The 16,233-nt window shown below is 35.2% G+C and overlaps 1 protein-coding gene across 1 annotated transcript; it reads left to right on the top strand.

Annotated features, from left to right (window-relative positions):
• The first annotated feature begins 5,467 nt into the window (after nucleotides 1-5,467).
• Nucleotides 5,468-12,235, top strand: eps8l1a (EPS8 signaling adaptor L1a). Its single transcript, XM_067373572.1, has 14 exons — nucleotides 5,468-5,567; nucleotides 5,664-5,716; nucleotides 6,384-6,519; nucleotides 6,612-6,700; nucleotides 6,880-6,954; nucleotides 7,071-7,219; nucleotides 8,392-8,536; nucleotides 8,616-8,659; nucleotides 8,742-8,850; nucleotides 9,124-9,261; nucleotides 9,346-9,472; nucleotides 10,615-10,780; nucleotides 10,879-11,011; nucleotides 12,094-12,235. Exons 1-14 carry the CDS (start codon nucleotides 5,468-5,470, stop codon nucleotides 12,178-12,180), a joined length of 1,551 nt encoding a protein of 516 aa, XP_067229673.1. The 3' UTR covers nucleotides 12,181-12,235.
• Nucleotides 12,236-16,233: the final 3,998 nt, after the last annotated feature.

Raw genomic sequence — 16,233 nt, 5'->3', positions numbered from 1 at the left:
GTATTCAGGATGATTTCCTGGACATTGCCATTTAAAAAAAAAACTATTTTAGTTTGTCCTGTAAGATCTTATTATTAAAGGTGATCTAGAACTTTGTCTGTGAAGTTTCAGCTCAAAATACCCCATAGATTTTGTTTTATTACTTTTTTAAACTGCCTATTTTGGGGCATCATTATAAATGAGCCGATTCAGGGTGTGTGGCCCTTTAAATCTTGTGCTCCACGCCCCAAGAGCTCGCGCTTGCCTTAAACAACATAAACAAAGTTCACACAGCTAATATAACCCTCAAAATAGATCTTTACAAAGTGTTCGGCATGCAGCATGTCTAATCGAGTAAGTACAGTGTTTATTTTGATGTTTACATTGAGTTTGATAGTGCTCCGTGGCTAACGGCTAATGCTACACTGTTGGAGAGATTTATAAAGAATGAAGTTGTGTTTATGAATTATACAGACTGCAAATGTTTAAAAATGAAAATAGCGACGGCTCTTGTCTCCGTGAATACAGTAAGAAACGATGGTAACTTTAACCACATTTAACAGTACATTAGCAACATGCTAACAAAACATTTAGAAAGACAATTTACAAATATTACTAAAAATATCATGATATCATGGATCATGTCAGTTATTATTGCTCCATCTGCCATTTTTCGCTGTTGTCTTTGCTTGCTTTTCTACTCTGTTGATTCAGCTGTGCACAGATCCAGACATTAATACTGGCTCTCCTTGTCTAATGCCTTGAACATGGGCTGGCATTATGCAAATATTGGGGTCGTACATATTAATGATCCTGACTGTTACGTAACAGTCGGTGTTATGTTGAGATTCGCCTGTTCTTCGGAGGTCTTTTAAACAAATGAGATGTATATAAGAAGGAGGAAACAATGGAGTTTGAGACTCAATGTATGTCTTTTCCATGTACTGAACTCTTGTTATTCAACTATGCCAAGATAAATTCAATTTTTGAATCTAGGGCACCTTTAAAATCTTACTCTTACTGGATATTGTAATTTCTTTTACAATTTTTCTCAATAAATTTGACACATTTCTCCAAACTCAGGTCACTGTTCTCAAAACAGTTAACACAGTAATGAACACTTTGTAATTGTCCTAAAAAGTTGTAAATTTTCCTCCATTTCTTGCAATTTTTAAATCACATGCATCATTTTCTCAAAACACTGTGCACTAAATTCCCAAATGTTTTCACAGTAGTTCATACATCCAACCAAAAGCTTAATATATCAGGCAAAAACTATTGCAGCTCTTTTTATTGGTTTTACAAAAATCACAATCAATTGTGCACCATTTTTCCAAACACAACAAAAACATTATTTGTTAAAATCTCAGTTGTACTTGGAATGTTCTCTATTAACCCGAAATAAACATCTGCTGAGTTAGTAATACAACACATGAAATGCAAATTTCCTAATTGTTTACATTACAAAAACTATAAAAGGGGAAAGAAAAACAACAACAACAGAAAGAAGAAGAATGGGAAAAGGAAGAGATGTAAGGTGTTTTGGAGAGGATAGAGGAATACTGAGAGGGAAGAGGAACAGTAGAAGAGGTAGAAAGAGATGAGGGGAAAGGAATAGATGGCTTAGGAAGAGGAGATGGAGCAAGAAGAGTTGAGGATGTCGGAGAAGCTAAACACACAGAAGTTGTTCACTAATTAAACATCTTATTTTACTTTGTTGAAAACTGTGTGTCTTTTGATCTATTTAGAGACTTAAGAAAGCATGTTTAATTATTTTTTCTTAAAATATTCATGAAAATCCCACATTCATTCACTAAGATATGGTACCTTTCTTTGTGAATGAGAAGAAAGAGGAAATACAATTATCATAAGTGTCATCTGAAACTTGATTCACAGTTCCTGGTAGGATGAACAGCATTTATGCTCTACTTGGCAAGGTCTACAAGGCAATAGACAGAATTCATATCAAAATGAACAAGCAGTGTATAGTTGTTTCCTGATTATGTTGAACTGAAATAATCAATGGATAGTTTTGCAGAATTTACAACAACTGAACAAGCTACATATACAGAATTTCAGAAGTATAACAAATAAAAATGTCATAACACAGACAATTGATTTTTTTAAAAAGCAAAACAACAGCACCATTACATTAGTAATAGAAACTGTGCAACAAGTACACTGTAGTAAGATATTAGCACTCTAATTGTATTAGGTGATGACAGCACACACTGCATAAACTGACAAACACAGACCAAAGTATATGGCATATAACAAACACTGAGGTAACAGCAATTCTTAACACCTGCGACTGACAGAGGAACAGTGGACACTGAAAAAATAAAGAGAGAGGGAGGGTGAGAGGAGAATGACAGATCTAGACAAACAAGCCTAGCCTGAACACTCTGAACTGAAGCAGCAACAACGCAGTTCTTCGCCTGAGACAGTTTGTGGCACTGTGAGTATTAACTCAAATTTTTCACTTGTCCTTATGTGTGAATATGTGTTGCTTTTTTAATATTTTCCTGTTTTACAATCTGTTTTGGGCGCATGACAGTTTCTTATAAAACTCATAAATATCTATCTGAAATTCTGTTGCGTTTATTGCCTCTCAGAGGTATGTCAGAGGAATGTACTTACAGGAATGTATTAACACACTTCCACCCAGGTTTCTGTGCTCTTCATATCCTGAAACTCAGGCGAGAGAGAGAGAGAGAGAGAGTCCAGGTTTCCTTCAAGTTAAACAGATCAACTCGTTTTTCTTGTTCTTGCATTTCTCTATTAGGTGTAAACAGAAAATGTGACAGAAGGAGGTGTACACATCTAACACACGGTAAGACTGTCTTAAACCAAACATTTAAATCTTTATAATGCCATCGATATTGAGATTTTACATTAATACTAGCAATTAGGCAACTGGTCTATTGCTTTTATAGTCTAGTTGTGATGCACACAGGTAAAGAATCAACGCTTTTCCCTGAAGAATTGAAAATGATTCACTGAACTATAGCAATGTTCAGTGTGCTGTAATCTCATATCTAAGAGCTATTTTTTGTGTCTGGTTCCTATTCTTTGGCGATACAATGGCAGTATGAATGCAAACAAATCATTGCATAGGTCTCTGCTTATAATAGCAGCTGTGTTATAAATCCTGGGTATTGATGCTGCCACTCCTCCTAAACAACAGAAGAGTGTTCAGTCAATGCAGTGATTTTGACAGGGTGATTGTGTTGGATTTTTAATGGAGATCTTGAAGATTACTTTTTGCAATTTTCAGGAATACAGTAGGGGGGTTAAAAATCCGAGACCACATTGAAAATCAGGGATTTAAAATATAATCTAAACCTTGAAGGTTTATAGGTTTGAGATGTTTTAAAAAAGAATTATGAGAACAAGTGTTTTATATTCTGCACTATTTCTAGGCCACTAATCACATTTGTCACATTGATCACGTGAACTCTTTTGTACAGACAGATGTTCTTGCTTCCATTGAAGCACAACATGCTCAGTAGATCATTTCAAATCATGCTGGAGAACATGATAACTCATTTTTGCACAAACTTGCGAAGGCTCAAATTGTTGAATTGTCTAGTAGCTATATAATTTAATTTTATGTCTTTCCAATCATCCATACATTTTTATACTGCCTGCAGGGCTGCAGGGATGCTGAAGGAAAAAACACACAAGACAAAAGGGGTTAGTTGACCCAAAAATGAAAATAATGTCATTAATTACTCACCCTCATGTCGTTCCACACTTGTAAGACTTTCGTTCATCTTCAAAACACAAATTAAGATATTTTTGATCAAATCCGATGACTCATTGAGGCCTGCATAGACCGCAATAACACTCCCTTTTTCAATGTCCAGAAAGCTACTAAAAACATATTTAAAACAGTTCATGTGACTACACTGATTCAAATTTAATATTGTAGAGCAACGAGAATACTTTTTGTGCACCAAAAATATCAAAATAACCACTTTATTCAACAGTATCTAGTGATGGGTGATTTCAAAACACTGCTTCTTGAAGCTTCGAAGATTTATGAATCTTTTGTTTTGAATCAGTGGCTCGGAGCACCAAAATCATGTGATTTCACTAAACGAGGCTTCGTTACGTCATAAGTGTTTTGAAATTTCAATAGTTCATGTGACTTTGGCAGTCTGATACAAGCTCTGAACCACTGATTCAAAACAAAAGATTTGTTAAGCTTCGAAAGCTTCATGAAGCAGTGTTTTGACATCGCCCATCAGTAGATATTGTTGAATAAAGTTTTTTTGGCACACAAAAAGTATTCTCATCACTTCATAATATTAAAGTTGAACGACTGTAGTCACATGAACTCTTTTAAGTATGTTTTCAGTAGCTTTCTGGACATTGAAAAAGGGAGTGTTATTGCTGTCAATGCAGGCCTCACTGAGCCTTCGGATTTCATCAACAATATCTTAATTTGTGTTTCGAAGATGAATGAAGGTCTTACGGGTGTGGAACAACATGAGGGTGAGTAATTAATGACAGACATTTTATTTCTGGGTGAACTAACGCTTTAACAGAGGTCTCAGACATTTGAATCCAGCTGTAAAAATTATAATGGACTTTTTGGAAATCATTCCTTGAAAACTAAGACATATTTATTTATATTTTTAATTAATATTTTTATCATTTTTTTGTGTTTCCTCAGGAAAAAAAGAAAATATTTTTTACTTTACTACATTATTTACAGGACTAAACATGACATTTCATCCTGAGAAGAAATGTCCAGTGATAGCTAAGAAGCTCACAAAGATCTGACAAACTTTTATGGCTTTGCGCTAGTCAGAGGCCACAGATGTGACTGAATGAGAAGCTAATGTGGAGTAATGTATTGGTTATGTGTGGAATGTCAACCCTCTTTATCCCAGAGTCTTAAACAACGAATGAGTGAAACTCTCAAGCAATCTTGCCAAGACCAGGTTTACAAAAAAGCCATTCATTCTGTTTGGCAAAAAAAAAATCTTGTCTTAGTTATAGGGAGTTGTGGTAGTCCAAGTCCTAAGGATTAGTTTATTAAACCATATAAAGAGTTTCTTCCAGGCTTCTTGGCACTTCTTTTCACTTTTTGTCTACCTGTCAGGTCAAATGAATGAAATTCTGTCTTCAGTGTCTAATGTTCTCTTTCCAGTAGTCCATTACATAATAATCCTCTTTGATAATTGTTCTGTGGTAGCCTAAAGCTGTTTAACTAAAGTGGTGACCAAGGAATCAGAGATATAGATGAAAAAAATCAGACATTATTTGTTTTCACTTGAAAAGGAAACATATTTGTCCACTTTGTCCATGTTTTTGCTGTAATTATGAATCATTAGTTAAACCAAATCTGACTTTGTGTGTGAACAGCTGAATAGGCAAAGCTGTCAAATGGATGACAGATAAATACTTTCTAAATAACCTCTGTTGTTTTTTTTGTCTTTTCCTTTTATTTTTCCCTTTCATTCTTTCTCTCTCTAAGATGGCTGCTCCCCAAGTTATTCCCAGGAGATTGTCAAAGTCAATCAAATTACCTCCAAATGATACAGCTGCTTACCCCGGTCCCGCAGGTATATATGCATTTATATCTGTATTTCTGTTTGATTTTATATATATACAGCAATATATATTTTTGACAATATATGCACATTTTATATATATTTCATTGCTCATCTTAGTAAATGGAGGAGTGAAAACAGATACACATCTGATCAACGCACAGAGAGAAGTTGTAAGTGTGAATGTTACATATAACATTGCCTGTTTGATTGAATGCAGACTGCAAAAATCCATCAGTACTTTACTTTTGTATAGTGGAGACTGTGCTATTGTCACACTTTTTACTGAGTATTTTTAAGGTTATTTATTACTTGGGTTATTTATTCATTCATTCATTCATTCATTTATTTCATAAACTCACACCTTTTTGCAATCATTTTCACCATTACTACCCAGAAAAAAGTACAGTTCATTAAATGCACATTGACTTCTGTAACAAACCCCACTATTTGGGGGTAAGCTGTCACCATAGACACTGCCATTAAACATCCTATTATGGCTCTTTTTAGCAAAACAACAAATATAAAAAGATAAGACAATTCATGATATATGTAAAAGATAACATACAAAAATATGAAACTGTTTTGAACAGCAAAATTGTGGTTAATAAACTTTATGAATTACAAACTGTAAAAAAAAACATGCCAGCTTACCTCAAAAACCTCAAATTGTGATAAGTTGCCCCAACCTGAAAAATATGATGTTACTGGGATTTTAGTTTTAGAGGAAAGAGTAATGAAAGGGCTTGAAAACAACATGGAAAGCCATTGCGTTTGTGTAAGTGGATTTATAGCTTAAAACCTTACAGTTTGCTCCTTTTTTATATCTCCCACTATTAGGAGTTGGTGAATCACTGTTTTGCTGATGTGGAGCGTTTCATGGCCCGTCTGCAGGTGACAGCAGAAGCTCTTGAGCAACAGAGCATGAAAAAGAGTCGCAAAAAAAAGAGCAGCAAGAAGAATAAAAAACAGGATGGTGAGAGAGATGACCTCCATACTTCACAAAACCCATATCCAAGACCTTCAGAAACATCATAAATCATAAATATTATACATCTATGTTTGTAGATGGCCTTCTCACACAAACGCCGACCCCACCATCAGAACAGGAGTTTGTGGATATATTTCAGAAGATTAAATATTCTATCTGTCTATTGGTAAGATGACAAAATGAGAAATCTTTCTAAATCCTGCCTTTTATATATATTAAAGTTAATATATTTATTTTTGCAATTTTTTTGGGGGGCAATTTTGTGGTGATTTGGCTAGTGGTGCAGAAATCACAGCTATAAGAACTTCACAAAACTATGTCTGTATGTCTATGTGTTTGTTGTAGGACCGCCTAAAGATGAAAATCTCAGAGCCATCCTCAGAAGAACTCTTGCACCACGTCTTTATCCCTTTGCACTTGGTAAGAGAATTACACACACAGCAGACATACAGAGAAACACACCCAAACAATAAAATAAAACTACAACAAAAGGATTTGTAGTGGCCATATTAGGTATGTTGTTGTATCTTCACCAGATGGTGAAGACCACAGGTGGTCCTAAGTTGGCAGCAACAGTCTCCAGCCCTGCTCTGACCAGTGGAGCGATCTCTCTGCTACAGCAGAATCTAAACGAGCAAGAGAAACAACTGTGGACGTCCCTTGGGCCAAACTGGACCCTGCCATTGTCAGTAACAAAGCTGTAGAATTTAAATTTGAATGGAAACACCACTTCAATGGATAGTTCACCCAAAAATGCACATTCTGTCATTATTTATTCATCTTCATGTTGGTCCAAACCTCAATGACTTTCTTTCTTCTCTGGAACATAACATAAGTGCTAAATGCTCTTTTCTATGATATTACATACAATGAATGTGGACGGTAGTGTTTAAACTTCATAAAAGGTACAAAAGCACATCTTAAAGGGTTAGTTGACCCAAAAATTAAAATTAAGTATTCACTCTCATGTCGTTCCACACCTGTAAGACTTTCGTTCATCTTCGAAACACAAAATAAGATATTGTTGATAAAATCCAATGGCTCAGTGAGGTCTGCATCGCCAGCAATAACACTCCCTTTTTCAATGTCCAGAAAGCTACTAAAGACGTATTTAAATCAATTCATGTGACTACAGTGGTTCAATCTTAATGTTATGAAGCGACGAGAATACTTTTTGTGTGCCAAAAAAACAAAATAATGGCTTTATTCAACAATATCTAGTGATGGGCGATTTGAAAACACTGCTTCATGAAGCTTCGAAGCTTTACGAAACTTTTGTTTTGATTCAGTGGTTCGGAGCGTGTATCAGACTGCCAAAGTCACATGATCTATTGAAGTTTCAAAACACTTATGACGTAACGAAGAGCCTCATTTACTGAAATCATGGGAACCACTGATTCGAAACAAATGATTTGTAAAGCTTCGAAGCTTCATGAAGCAGTGTTTTGAAATCGCCCATCACTAAATATTGTTGAATAAAGTCGTTACTTTGTTATTTTTGGCGCACAAAAAGTAGTCTCGTCACTTCATAACATTAAGGTAGAACCACTGTAGTCACATGAACTGTTTTAATTAATATGTCTTTAGTAGCTTTCTGGGCATTGAAAAAGGAAATTATCTTGCTGTCAATGCAGGCCTCACTGAGCCATCGGATTTCATCAAAAATATCTTAATTTGTGTTCTGAAGATTAACAAAGGTCTTATGGGTGTAGAACGACATGAGGGTGGATTACTTAATGACAGAATTAAGGAATTACTTAATGACAGAATTTAAATTTTTGGGTGAACTTACCCTTTAAAAGTGTCAATTCTCCCCTAGTTAAGATCAGTTGATCAACTCCAATGTGTTTTTGTCAGCTCTCAACTCAGCGAGACTGTGCCTCCATACAAACCTGTCTTTTTGGATGGTTGGCAGCCTATGGTCATAGACGCGTATGGACAACCAATCGAGGACCCCATAGAGTCCCAGCACAAACATGAAGCTCTTATACAGACTCAGCAGGTATGAGACCTCACACTCCCTGATATAAGCACAACCACAATACAAACCACATTAATCTCCTCCCTCTCTCTTTCCACAGGTACTTGATCAGGCTCGTCTAACTGTACACCATGAACACGATGGGTTAGTATGGACCAGTCAGCTGTGTGTGTGCAGCGTCTTTGTGATGGCACTTTGTCTTATTGTGTGTGTGATTATGGTCTAGGATGGAAGACTCTCTGCCTCCTCATGAAGAAAGGATGTATCGCTGCAGTTATGACTTTGTGGCACGAAACAGTAGTGAGCTTTCAGTCTTACAGGGAGAAACTCTAGAGGTACCTTGCATAGACACTACTAGCATTTTTAAATATGGAAAAAGTTCTGAGTTTGATCAATTATTTCCATAATTGCTGACCAAAATTATTATTATTATTAAAAAAGAGAGAGAGAGAGAGAGAGAGAGAGTTCTCAGCACACATTTCACAGTATTGATGATCTGTAAAGTGGTCTGTGCTTCCTCTTGAAAATCATCACTCACACATGCTCCCAGTTCACTTCATTTCCCCTCGTTTTCAATCACTTTGTCTCTCTTATCCTCTCTGCCTCAGGTGTTAGAGTCATCAAAGCGATGGTGGAAGTGTAAGAATGATTACGGTCAGATTGGTTTTGTTCCACACAATATCCTCGAGCCAATCAATCACGCAGAAGTTGACTCTTCCAACGTAGTAATGCGCAACCAGTCCATGGTAAAGTAGTCAAATGCAACCAGCAACATATAACAACACATTCACATCCTCAGTCACAAACTAATTTCTATCATATTTTTATAGAAAGCTCCTATCTCTCCCCCGAGAGCAATCTCTTTTTATGCTGCACCCAATTCCTCAGGCGAAAAAGCAATCCGCCCTGATCCACGCCCACACAGTATGCCGCCAGCTGGAGAAGACGGAGAGAAAGGTAATGTTTCTTACAGCAACAGTACTTGCAAATTAGTCACTTCTAACCAGTCACTACAGTCTAATGAATGTCTTTTTCCTCAAAGTATGATTACAGGACAATAGCCTACTTCTGGAAAAAACGTTAAGAGCTTTGAGGTTATAGAGGATGGTCAAGTCATTATTTCAGTATTGTATACAAGAAAATGAACAAACCTGCTTTGTGTCAATCAGAAAAATGTATTTTATCCATAAACCTTTGACTGATTTTTCTCCAGTATTAGTACTACTCACAACTCTCAATACTTGATTCTGATTGGTCAATCGTGAGACTGTCAAATATGTTGTAGGCCTAATGAATAATTTTGTTTTGTTTTTTGTTTTCATTTGTTTTGGCAACAGTCTTCTAACTCTGTCATAGTTTCATGTAGCATTCTGGGGTTTCTTTTTCCCTCACATAATTAAATAATAATTCAATTCAATTCGACGTTGATTATATTAATTATATATTATTATACATTTATTTTGTTAGTTGTTTAATAAGCTGGATAATGTAGAGTCATCTGATCAGTATCACAAAATTAACCACCTTCAGAATGATGCTATATATATATATATATATATATATATATATATATATATATATATATATATATATATATAATGATAATGATGCTATATATATATATATATATATATATATATATATATAATGATAATGATGCTATATATATATATATATATATATATATATATATATTATTTAATTTTGCTATGTGCTTTTGTCATTTTTTATTAGTTTTTGTTTTTTAATATTTGATATATCTTGACTTTAATTAATTTTTGTTTTAGTTTGTCATTTTAGTACTTCAACATACTTATTTTAGTTAGTTGCCAAGCTAACATTTTAAATTCAAGTTTATGTTTCATCTAATTAATACATGGTTTATTTCAGCTTTATCTCCATTAATTTAGCTTTGGTTTTAGTTAACAATAGCAACACACTGAATGATACAAGATTTCTGCTGATGACACTGGGATTTTTATAATTGACCAACTGACTTTACATTTCCCCTTACTAAACAGCGAATATCATAAATGTCCAAATATCACAAATGTACATTTCATTTTATTTCCTAATGTGATATTTATATGTGTTAACAGTAATACTGATGAATGATGAGCTCTTGCAGCGACTGGCCAATGGTAGAGCAGCATCAGTACGCCCTGTGGTAATTAATAAAGCGAATGACACAACAGCACCGCTGGACTATCACTCTACCTCAGCTGAGGTTCAGGAATGGCTCAGGGCCAAAGGCTTCAATGATTAGTGAGTAAAATACACACATCTAGACATGATGATCTGGAGCTGAACTGATCTTAGACCTCTGAAATTTGCTCATGTTGTGATCTCTATCTCTGTCTCAGCACTGTAAACAGTCTGGGTGTCCTGACAGGAGCTCAGCTCTTCTCTCTGAATAAGGAGGAGCTGCGTTCTGTTTGTCCAGAAGAGGGCATCAGAGTCTACAGCCAGATCATGGTGCAGAAAGCACTGCTGGACGTATGTATACATTACTCACTCCCAGAGGCATTCTCACAGAATACTGCTGATTTTTTACAGTTGGCAGTTTCAGAATAACTTTCCCTCCCTCTTGCAACAACTTCTCTTTTCTGATGGTGTGTTGTTCACTGTAGTGAGGAAGGAACAACCTGTCACTCGCATGAGATCACAGCAATCACAACCATCCAATTATTTCCAGATGGACAGATATAAAAACCTACCTACACTCCTGGGCAAAATAAAATGGGCCAAGCCCAAAATTAAAACAACATTCCCACAAATGAAAAGTTGTTATCTAAAGAGGAATGATCAGATGTTATTTTTCAACAAGACAATGCTCCTGCCCATACTCCAAAGACAACCAAGAAGTGGCTTGAGAACCTTCAGGCTCATGTTTTGGCCTGGTCAGAGTCCAGATTTGGTTTCACATTAAACTCAAATGAACTTGGAGACATTTTTCAACTACTCATGAAGTGTTTGAAGCCATCAACATTGAGTGTAACAACACTCTTCTTGTAAAAAGTTTCCTGTCTACAAGTTGGGGAAGGTTATTCTGTGCTAACTTACTTTACCAACAGTATTTGTGCAATTCTTGCTAATTTCCTGACCAGTGATTTGTGATTAAAATGGTTAATGGTCCATTAAAAGACCACTAAGTATTTTTGGCTTGCCCAGGAGTGTACATCTTTTCTTGTTCGAGAAGCTCTTTCACTTGGATTTACGTCACAGCAGAGAAGAAATGACTATCAAAACTTTCATTTCATTGTTGTTTTTATGTAATTGATAATATATATATTTCACCATTACCAACTTTAAACAAAGTAAATAAATATTTAATTTAAATTGGATATTTAACTAGGTAATTTATGCAAAAGCAAAATCTAGTGAAATAGCATTTTCACTAACAGTATAAAAGTTATGAATAGTCATTGCTTTAAAGTCATTTAAAGTCATCTTAAAATTGATTTCTCTCAGTGGGTGACTGGAAATAAACAGAACAAACCAAAAAAAAAAAAAAAGAGGGAAATTATACTAATTGAAAGATGATTATCTTCATGATTATTTGTATCGCTCTTTTTCAGGATGTGCGGAAGGCCACTGAGTTGGAGGCCATAATGAAGAAACAGAAGATGAAAGTTGATCTGAAAGCAGAGGGTGGAGAATTTTAATGGATATTACGTTCACTCACACATTCAGACAAGCATTGATGCTAATGCTTTAACAGACAGGTGTGGCATGAATCAAGATCTTTTTAACCATAATGATCTCTGTTGATTTTATGTCATTGATAATATATATATATTTCATCATTACCACTTAACTCAACATATATAAATTCAACCCTGTATATTCCTTTATGTATTGTATTTTAATGATAAATAAAATTATTGAAAAATTGAAAATATTCATATTTTATTGATCATATTAATTTTTGCCAACAATGTGCAGTATACAACCAGAGCACACTGTATCCCAGAATGCAATGTTCTCATATTGACTAGAATTAATTGAAAACAATTCAGGGTATTTTCCTCAAAATAAAACTTTTAATTTGAAAACGATAGCTTGATTTAACTCACTGCATTAAATATAAAATGTAGTGAGGTCATGTGCACATGTAGCAGCATTCTACACAGTAGGCTAAAAAAATTTAAGTTTAAAAACAAAAACCTGCCCCAAATCTGGTTTGAACCCCTATAGGAAGTCCAAGCAAAAAAAGGACACATATAAGTATACATAGGCCTAATTCTTTAGTTTAACGTTTCAGTATCCACACCACAGAATTTAGAATTAGAGTTTTTACAATCTGCAGAAATGGTCAGTGAATGAATGTGAACGAAGTCAAAAGAATCGAATCACTGGGATGAATCACCACTGAAGAAAGCGCAAGCTAGCACAGCTAGGGCGTGACATTGTAAACAATCACTCTGTGGTGGTTTGTTTAACCTGATTATGTAAGTTCTGTGGATCAAAACGTTTCTAGAAGAGCTGAACTCTCCATCAAATGTTTATATTACGTTTACATCAGTGGATATCCCTCTAATGTTAGACTCCACAAATTGTCAGTAAAGTGACTGAAAGGCCGTTTGCTCGTTGGGAAGGAAGATAAAACACATGAACGACACGTCGGACACTATTAATATATGAAGACATAGCGAACCCATAGTACTTAGCCTATTTTTATTTATATAAAAAATTACATAACCGCCGTCGTCACTTTAAATTCTTATTTTGTTGTTGTAATTTTTCTAATCTAAAAAACACGATGTTTTCTGCACGCGAGAATCGGTGTCATCGCTTTCAGGCCAACATCTTTAATAAAAGTAAGTGTCAAAACTGCTTTAAAACAGTGGATTCGCACAAACTCGGCGAAGCAGATCTGTATCAGGTGAGGTGATATACTTTCTTAACTTTTTAAAATGCTGGAGAAATGAAACTATCCTTTTTATTTTATTTATTTAAAAAATAGAGTCAATCTCTCTCTCTGTCCCAAATTAAGCCTGTTCAGGTGGGGTGGCTCCTCTTGGCCCCTGAGGACACTGACTTCAGCAGTTCTGGCCACAGGAAACGGGTGATGATGGCACTGCCACTTCTAGAGATTATTTCCATCAGATACAGGTCTTTTATATGTTACCATGTTGTAAGGGTAGCCTTGATCTTAACCTTTGACGTCTCTGTTATAGAAATGGCAGAGGAGATATTTTGTGCTTTACGAGCATGGGCTTCTACGCTACTCTCTGAATGAGATGGTGAGGTTTAATCTGTTCTTTAGGCAGTCTATCTCAAGCTTACAAAAACCCCATCACTGATACCAGACCAAAAATGTTAATTTTTGACATTTTGATGTTATAATGTAATTTTGCATTATCTTTAATTAAAGTGTCTGGGGTGATTATGTAAAACATGGAAGTTAGCATCACCCTGGTTTCCTCGATGAAAACCCAATAGGCTTTTTCCACTGGCTTTTGGATTATTGCAGAAAATAGGTTCTGTGTCCAACAAAAGTTTACAATTCTTACATTTCACAAATGAACAACTAAATGCAATCACCAGAAGTAAAACATAAGACTTGTAAGTAACAAAAAATAAATAATTAACAGAGTGTCTATTTATACTAAGTGAAAATAGCCCTATTTACACTTACTCTGCCCACCAATTTCCCGATGCGTAAGACAGAAGTACAAAAAATGCCCAAGTCCTGTCAGCAGCGGTGGTGTAGATACTTTTAATGTGAATGAGCAAAGTTCGAATCTGCCTTTTGCCAAACTCATTCTTCTCCCTTTTCACATTTCACTTTTTTTTTTTTTTCAATAAATCGTAAGTAAATATATCATGAATAAGAAGAGAAATAGCATTTAATTGCTATTTAATCGAGTATAAATGACATCTATTTCTATTTGCACTGTGAAAATAGCCGCTGCCAAAATTAAAGTTAGCATGAAACTGAAGAAGTGAAAGTCTTTTCTTCCCTATTGTGACCTATATCAAAGTATAACACTTTCTTGAACAAGGCGGGACTTTGTCCATCGGGAATTGATTGGATGGTTATGGTTTGCTATTGGTCGATCTCATGTGAGTGACAGCTTGTCCCGCCCTAAATGCATAATCAGTAATGTAGCTGCAAGAGGGAGGGGAAGTTATGTTGATTAAATATTATGAGGGCAGATGCATAAACAAAAAAAAAAAAAACAGATTTATCATATAATTTATAATAAATACAGCAATAGTCCATAAAAAGCAAGAATCGTCTATTGTGATTTCATGGTGACTTCAAAATCTTTCCTGCTCTGTGCAATGTTTTTATCTAGCCTGGTACATTGCCTCAAGGAAGTGTGAATATGATCCAGTGTTGTGAGATTCTTGACGCTTCATCTCAAACTGGCTTCCAGAACTGTCTGAGGTTGTGCTTCACTGACAGAGACTACTACATCCGAACAGAAAACACAGACAGCTTCAGCATCAGTAGGTAATATGCTCAGTGACCTGCGGTGTGAACTTAGCCACATGTACTGTAACCGCTACTTTGTCATTAGTTACTTTTTATCCCATTTGATATATGCAGCCATATACATTTGCAATCAATGTTGTGATGTAATGAAACAGAAGAGGTAAAGTCAAGCTGTTAAGTGTCTTGTTATTTTGTGACAAGTGCCACGATCTCGGCTCTGTTCAGTAGTTTAATTGAAATCATCTCTCTCTTTCTATCTCATCCCTCTGTTTCTTCTTAAGTGTTATAAATCAGTAAATCTCAGCCAGGCTGATCTAATCCCTTAAGAGTTTAATAAAAGGTGTCAAGGAGTCTCGGATTAGTGTGTGCATGTGTTTCTGTGTTGAGAACACCTGCTTTAGAACTGGTTCTTTTGGGATTGTTCAGGGTTGTGGTTTTATTGCTCATAATTCTCTGCTTCTTTGCAACTGGAGGTTTTTAGTCTAGAAGAGTGATGTCCAAAAAGCAGAAGTAAGAGATCTCTGAATGCTTGTTTGAGTTTGCATATATGTGTGATTTTTCGGGTCCTTTTTTTCGGGGTCTGTCCTGTATATGAATTTGACTGTATTTGGTTTTATTTAGATGGCAGGAAAATCTGATTGTTTACCCCAAAGCTGCCAAATCAAATCAGAGGAAGAAGGGGAAGGATCCAGCCCAACCACCGCAGGTGAGTTTTGTTCATATTTAATGGAAATATGTTCTGTGACAGGCAATGCCTGTATCCTATCTAATATCTTTTCAATATACCATCTGGTTATTTGCTTTGGTAAAATATGAATATGAACAGAAACATTCAATGTAGTATTCCTGCATGTATTTTTAAGTTTTTTTTTTTTTTTTTTCAAAGTGAAATTCATTTTACTGTGTTTTTAGATGCAACAGATTTGTCAACAAATTTCCAGTTTGGTTATTATTATTACTTTTGTTTTCTATATCTTGTCGTCATTTCATTTGAGGTCTACAAGGTGTAGCAGGATTTAGTACTACTGATCAGTGTTTTTATAAATATTCAGAAAGGAATTACAAACCAACCTATTCTTAAACTAGAGGTGGATTAGATTTCTAGATATGTTGATCATAATATCTGAAATCACACTTAAAATGTCATTTTAAGAAATCATAATTGACATTTTTCTGTAAAAAATGGACTTTAAAATATTTTTAAACAGATCAAGAGATAATACAGGTTCCATGTTCTGAATACTTTGAAGCTCATTCCATGCATATGTAGCAT

This window comes from Chanodichthys erythropterus, chromosome 3 (genome assembly GCF_024489055.1).
Source record: "Chanodichthys erythropterus isolate Z2021 chromosome 3, ASM2448905v1, whole genome shotgun sequence".
NCBI classification, from domain to species: domain Eukaryota; kingdom Metazoa; phylum Chordata; class Actinopteri; order Cypriniformes; family Xenocyprididae; genus Chanodichthys; species Chanodichthys erythropterus.
The sequence above is the reverse complement of the archived record's forward strand: the minus strand, read 5'-3'. Positions and strand labels throughout refer to the sequence as shown.

Excerpts from the sequence above, each read along its gene's own strand:
- eps8l1a (XM_067373572.1), top strand. The coding sequence starts at position 5,468 with ATGGCTGCTCCCCAAGTTATTCCCAGGAGATTGTCAAAGTCAATCAAA. Across the intron at positions 6,520-6,611 it reads GAAGAATAAAAAACAGGATG|ATGGCCTTCTCACACAAACG; the intron begins GTGAGAGAGATG and ends CTATGTTTGTAG. Across the intron at positions 10,781-10,878 it reads GCCAAAGGCTTCAATGATTA|CACTGTAAACAGTCTGGGTG; the intron begins GTGAGTAAAATA and ends TCTCTGTCTCAG.